The 7,034-nt window shown below is 44.1% G+C and overlaps 1 protein-coding gene across 2 annotated transcripts in view; it reads right to left on the reverse strand.

The window, feature by feature from the left end:
• The window catches only part of LOC126268000 (uncharacterized), a 720,479-nt gene extending 719,181 nt beyond the window's left edge, over positions 1-1,298 (reverse strand). For both annotated transcript variants that reach the window (XM_049973377.1, XM_049973376.1), the window contains exon 1: positions 1,191-1,298. In XM_049973377.1, coding sequence (XP_049829334.1) covers positions 1,191-1,265 — 75 coding nt within the window. In that variant the 5' untranslated portion in view covers positions 1,266-1,298. The remainder of the gene's footprint in view (positions 1-1,190) is intronic.
• Between the last annotated feature and the right edge of the window lie 5,736 nt (positions 1,299-7,034).

Below are 7,034 nucleotides of genomic sequence, written 5' to 3' on the forward strand. Positions count from 1 at the left end.
CGACATCGTGCGAGGTAACAATGGAGGCAAATAGACTGACAGCAGATCACTGTTTGGGACGGACTACAGATTCGTTACTTTGTTAAAATATTTGACGGTTTTGCATTTACACCATAGTTCCTCATTGAGTTAAACAGCGTTGTGTCGTGGATTTTTGTAAAAGTCGATTCCTTAAAAAAGTATAATTTCCAAGGTTGTTATCATGAGCAGCAATTGTTCAAATTGTCATATTTCAGCCCTACAATTCAGATGTTACATGATTACAGAGTCATGAAGGTTCAATGGCAGCATTTCACTGTTTTGTCTGAGATGGACTGCTGTGTCATGACTTGGTTTACATATTTGACGGTTCAGCGTACACAGGAAGACTCCTCCATAAATTTGTGTTTTTGAAGCTAATAAAATTTTAAAAAGCACTTTGTGGACCATAGTCATTCATAAAACATGTTATGGTTGACAATTACGGACTATCCATGTTCTGCACGGTAACATTGTGGGAACGTAGATGGGTAGCAGCACATAACTGTTTGTTTGGGACGAACTACCGTGGCAATGAGTTGTTTAAATATTTGACGGTTCTGATTTTACAGCAGATAGCATCCTTGAATTCAAATATGTTGTAGCATTGCATTACTTTAAATCGATTACGTTAAGGAACATAGTTTCTAGCGCTATTATCGTGCATTATAGCTACTCAAATTGGCTATTTTCAGTGTTAGAGTTGAAACGCTGTCCGGAGGTACTGCATCTTTATACAACGCCGGTAATGCTTCGCAGCAGTCTTTTGTTTGGAACGCACTATACTGACAATGGCTCTATTATATACATGTTTGTCTGTTATGCATTTAAGCGTAAAAAAAGCATCCTCGAATTCAGCATTGTCGTATTTTAAAACTGGCAAGCCCAACACACCGTCTCATGGACATTGTCATGCATAGTACATGTTAAAGGTGGCACTCTTCAGTGCACCAGTTATGACATTGTAGGGATAATAGACGTTCAGCATAGCGAGAAATGAGAGACATTTAGTGGCTACATGTTACTGTTTGTTAGGGACGGACTACTGTGGCATTACATTGTTTACATATCTGACTTCTCATGTATGTCGGGTACTGAAGGTGTCACATGGTGCAGAGTTACAAAGTGGCAGGTGGCATTGTTGTCAGTGAGGCTAGACGCTGGCTACTGACCGTGGTGTAGGCGGCGCTGGCGTAGCTGCCCATGCGCACGGAGCGCCAGCAGCAGCACGACTGCAGGATGGCCATGCTCGCATGTCTGCCGCCGCGCCCGCCGCCGCACAGACTGCTGGACGCCGGCGTCGGACGCCGGAGCGACGCCGCGCCGAGGCGGCCGCAGTGCGCAAGCGCCGCACCTGATGCGCGCACTGGCCTACCCCACGCAGCCGGGACGTGCCCCGACTGGGCGCCGCGGGCGCGGCGTCTAGCCGCTCATAGCGCCGATCGGCCCAATGAAAAACGTGTCCCGACTGCGGCCCGGAGGCGCCGGCAAACTTATCTTATATCCGGCTGCGGCTTAATCCCCATTCCTGTACGGGTGGCGTACACTTCATATCAACACAAACACAGGGTAACAAACGAGAACAGAATAAGGCGGAAGATAAGAGGGAGAAAGGGAGAGAAAGAGGACATCCCGCAAACAAAGGCTTCGGGTTAACTTCCTTTAATTTAAACTCAGACAGAATCCAGATTCGCTAAGAAATACAAGTGGGATAGGAGAACTGGTTCAAATGGCTCTGAGCACTATGGGAATTAACATCAGAGGTCGTAAGTCCCCTAGAACTTAGAACTACTTAAAACTAACAAACCTAAGGACAACACACACATCCATGCCCGAGGCAGGATTCGAATCCGCGACCGCTGCAGTCGCGCGGTTTCAGACTGTAGCGCCTAGAGCCGCTCGGTCACTCCAGCCGGCGCGATAGGAGACAAAGAATCTTAATTCCCTCAGGGATCATTACTGGGAACACTACTCGCACCCTGAGTAGCGAAGAGTGGTTAGCTTCTAAATATTTCGTAACTGATGCAAGATCATGATACGAAAGTCTCTATAAATTATAGTACCAAAGAGGTGAGCATTTTGCCGTATAATTAGTATTTCTAGCTTATTTTACCTGCCGAGATATAGAGGCAACTACTTCAAATTAAAAGTAAAAAAATTGAAGAACTACTTCTATTGATGTCAATCAATGCTTCGTAGTAAGAGGTGATACAGAGGTGTCTTGAAAGCAAAACTGATTGCAAAAGTAGTTGGAAAATGTGGTAATGTATGTTGTGTAGTAATAAACGGCCTAAATTTACTTGTTCATTGCAGCCCCAGCTCCATTTCTTTTGAAATGTATACTACTAGCGTAAGGCTACATTACGCTCATGAACGTCGGTCTCATGTTTAGTTGTTTAGCTCCAAGACGGTCAGAGGCAACATTATGTGGAATCTGCAGACAAATTAAGCAACTGTTTTACAACGATTAAAACTCTCTTTCAAGGTGGTTACTAGTGGGCCGTGGAAGAAATTGCTGTTTTGAAAAGCGAGTGTGTGAATCAGTCTCCCTCCGTTTCTGGCGGTGGAGCCGCTATAGCAATCGCAGCTTTGGTGTCTCCCTTGGTGGAAAAGGGGAAAGGTTGCCTGTTCACGTGCATTTAAGGGGCGCTATAAGCTCGCAAGGGGTCAGCTGGTCAGTCGGAATGAGTATGGGTCAATCACTTGTCACCAGTTGCTGGTCTGTCTCTCGTTCGCGTTTGTGCGGCAGTTAGTGTCTGTCTGTCGTTTGGATCAAACCTTAACGACGTCAAAATGAGAGTCTTGCCACTCCACCAGTAGCAGGACTCCACTTGTGGTTACTTGGTCGCGGCTGAGTTCCTGCATCTGCGCGTTATGGCGCCAGTCTGCTCGAGTAGCTCAGGCAACTGTCATTGGCGGCTGAATCGATTGGATGGTCGTTCGCGCACTGAGACACAAGATGATTTGTTCACCTTCAGCGTCGGCCCATGCGAGGTCGCCACGTGAGTCCAGTGGGCCGCGCCGTATAGCGAGGGGTAGTGGCTTCGCGGTCGACACGAGAGCAACACGAGTCAACCCACGACATCGGTCTGGCCGGTGCGAGCTGCGACGCCGTGAGACGGGATATCGGCGCGCTTTCCTTCGTCCATTGAAGCGGCTGGCAGCGGACAGTTCGGGAGAGCGTTTTGGGGGTGCTGCGCCAGGTCTTCGCCAGGAATCGCAGTATATTAGAGGTTAAGTGATTGAAGATACGTTGTTTCACTTACTTGTTAAATTCTACTTGTTTTCTTGGTGAGGTCACCAGCCGCTTTGTTTTGGGGTCGTCACACCATTCTTCACCGTTTTCCCATCCGCGGGAAGGTGGTTATTTATGAATTTGGTGGTCCACTTTGCCCTTGTGGAGTAGGGGTGGGTTAGAGCAGCCTGCGGTTCGGGTTGTTTTGTAATCTCCCTATCAATCTGTCATACGTTAATAGTGCCTCTGTCATGTTTGTCGGATTCGGTGTTAACGAATTAATTGTTTGAAGTGTAACGGCCGAATTCATGAAATATGTTTTTATCTTGCCTATCATCTTGAGAGGCGGTATTTGTGTAATTTAGAGCATGTTTAGCCAACCTTGTATATTTTCATGGGTTTTTATTTAAATGGTCATTTTAGTATGTAAAGTTGCCACCCTTCCACCGTAAGAGTGTTGTTTTTTAAATCAAGTTGCACCTTCGGTGGTAAGTTAATCATGTAATACATATGTTTTTGGATAGGGTCCGCCTTTAGCAAAACACAGTTTTGTTTTACAACCCAAACATGTTTCACTGCAGTTGCAGCATCCTCAGTGGGCTTTTATTTTCCATCTTTGTTGTTTTGTATACATGTAGCTGTTAGTTTTTTAAAAAAAATGTAATTACAGATATTTGAAAAAACACATAAATTATGAAAATTCATGCAAACACGGAAAAAAAGAGCTTCAATACCATGATGATTAATCATGTAATGTTAGTGTTTTGTACCATTTCTACCCTTCCTATGGGGGGGGGGGGGGCACAGTTTATATGCTTGAATGAGTTGTTAAAATTTTTAGTTTAAAGTAATCTGGTGTGTTTGAGATTTGTACCAGCGTAGTCTTTCAGAGGTTGTTGTGAACGGCCGTGACTACGGATGTGTCAAAAGGGTGCGGCAAGGTTCTCAGCCCGAAAGCTCATACAGTCAAAAACTTTCTTCTTTCTGCTTCTGAATAAATTGTAACTTGATACTTAGAGAGTGCTCTCTGATCATAATTTTAAATCTGTTCTAAAAAAAAGGGGGGTGGGCTTTTAGGAATAAAATTTCCATTTTCTGAAAGAAATTTGATTTGTTTTCACCAGTTATCCACTGGCAACTACATCCACGCTCACATAGTGTGATTAAATGTGTTAATGTTCCTGATAAATCGCTATTAGATAAAGTAAATTCTTAAGAAAAGGTTTTGAAAGAAATTCACCGTTCACTAGTGACGAAAGTTAGGTTTATAGCTATGACCCTAAGTAGATATCGTCATAGTGGAAGAGACTTTCTTCGTCTAGGTCAAAAACTCTCGACAAGTTAGTACTTAGATTAAGTCTTCTTGTAGAATTAATAAACAGCCAATCAGCTGCAGAATGGAAGGTTTATCCAAACCCCTTTACCATGGTTTCAGCGTTTATAAAAACGACTTCTTCAGGAAGAAACAGTGACAGCCTCAACAGGTAAACAGTCGAAAATCTCGTTATGAATACAAAAAAATAATTCAGACTCACTGGGTTACATGTTCTGGCAGAGGTACGTAGAAATGTAGTCGAAAGGGATGAGTGAAATGTAAAATATACCCTCCATAATAATTAAAACATGCTCAACGTGTTGGTTGTCATTTTGGACTACCTCACCAATGTACAGCCTGCGCACTGGAGTTGCGTAGACGTCGCTTGGGCTCAGGAAAGCTGTAGCAGTATGTGCGAGGAAGCTGCACGATAGTGAATGAGCATTATTATTATGCTGAATCTGCATAAAAAGTTAAAATTGGAACCAAGACATTAAAAACTAGGTCAAATTTAATTTTGTGCATATTTAAAATTAAGAAAATGATATCAAGTAATAAGTTACTATCTAGAAAAGGTCATCGCGATACAAATTACGTAAAAAATGAGAGATTAAGAACAGCAGAAAGATCAAGGTGGAGGAGAAGGGCAAAGGGGGAAAGGGGGTGACAGGGGACAGAGTGAAGGGAGGAAAGGAGGGTGAATATCGATGTTGGAGGGGGGGATGATTGAGAAACACTTATAACTCACATCTATTATATATATGAAAAACTGTGAACATCAAAACCTCTAAAAATATATTTACATCATAACAAGGAAGAAACACAAGTACCACTAGCATTAATAGACTAGGAAAATAGCATTCCCAGTAGTTATCTGGAAGATCAAGCCACTTCTCTGTTACGTTATACGAAAGTAGGGGTCTGAAACTCTCTACTAAATTACTTTTTTTGAGCTGACCTAATGCATACGTCTTTGTGAGAAAAACGTTTAAATATCTATAATTCTTCTAGCAGGTCAAGCCTACAACAATTGCTTTGTTTATACAACAATTCTAAGTCTTCTGACCTCGTTGGCGTGTTGGAGAAGAAGCAGATGTGTAGCAGAAGTGCGACTGTACACATTTCCCCCACCGTCAGTAAGCAGGTGCTCTTTATATCTTACATTTAACGGTTTTCCTGTCAGCTCTACGAGTAGTGAAGGCAGTCATTACGTTATAAACGCCAAAGCTGGTGAAATGATTTTCTTGTGATAGAACTACTGTTTTAGACTACTGTTTACCAAGAAAGCAGTTCTGCAGCCTTGTTTCCTGTTTAAAAAACAAAATATTCTGAGTGATACATTCTTAGGAAAGATATATACACTACTTGTCATTAAAATTGCTACACCACGAAGATGACGAGCTACAGACGCGAAATTTCATCGACAGCAAGAACATGCTGTGATATGCAAATGATTACCTTTTCAGAGCATTCAAGCAAGGTTGGCGCCGGTGGCGGCACCTACAACGTGCTCACACGAGGAAAGTTTCCAAATGATTCTCATACACAAACAGCAGTTGACCCGCGTTGCCTGGTGAAACGTTGTTGTGATGCCTCGTGTAAGGAGGAGAAATGCGTCTCATCACGTTTCCTACTTTGATAAAGGTCGTATTGTAGCCTATCGCGACTGCGGTTTATCGTATCGCGACATTGCTGGTCGCGTTGGTCGAGATCCAATGACTGTTAGCAGAATATGGAATCGGCGGGTTCAGGAGGGTAATACGGAACGCCGTGCTCGATCCCAACGGTCTCGTATCACTAGCAGTCGAGATGACAGGCATCTTATCCGCATGGCTGTAACTGATCGTGCAGTCACGTCTCGATCCCTGAGTCAACAGGTGGGGACGTTTGGAAGACAACAACAATCTGCACCAACAGTTCGACGACGTTTGCAGCAGCATTGACTATCAGCTCAGAGACCATGGCTGCGGTTACCCTTGACGCTGCATCACAGACAGGAGAGCCTGTAATGGTGTACTCAATGATGAACTTGGGTGCACGAATGGCAAAACGTCATTGTTTCGGATGAATCCAGGCTCTGTTTACAGCATCATGATGGTCGCATCCGTGTTTGGCGACATCGCGGTGAACGCACATTGGAAGCGTGTATTCGTCATTGCCATACTGGCGTATCACCCGGCGTGATGGTATAGGGTGCCATTAGTTACACGCCTCGATCACCTCTTGTTCGCATTGACGGCACTCTGAACAGTGGACGTTACATTTCAGATGTGTTACGGCTCGTGGCTCTACTCTTCATAGGATCCCTGCCAAACCCTACATTTCAGCAGGATAATGCACGACCGTATGTTGCAGGTCCCGTACGGGACTTTCTGGATACAGAAAATGTTCGACTGCTGCCCTGGCCAGCACATTCTCCAGGTCTCTCACCAACTGGAAAGGTCTGGTCAATGGCGGTCGAACTGT

This window comes from Schistocerca gregaria, chromosome 4 (genome assembly GCF_023897955.1).
Source record: "Schistocerca gregaria isolate iqSchGreg1 chromosome 4, iqSchGreg1.2, whole genome shotgun sequence".
NCBI lineage: Eukaryota > Metazoa > Arthropoda > Insecta > Orthoptera > Acrididae > Schistocerca > Schistocerca gregaria.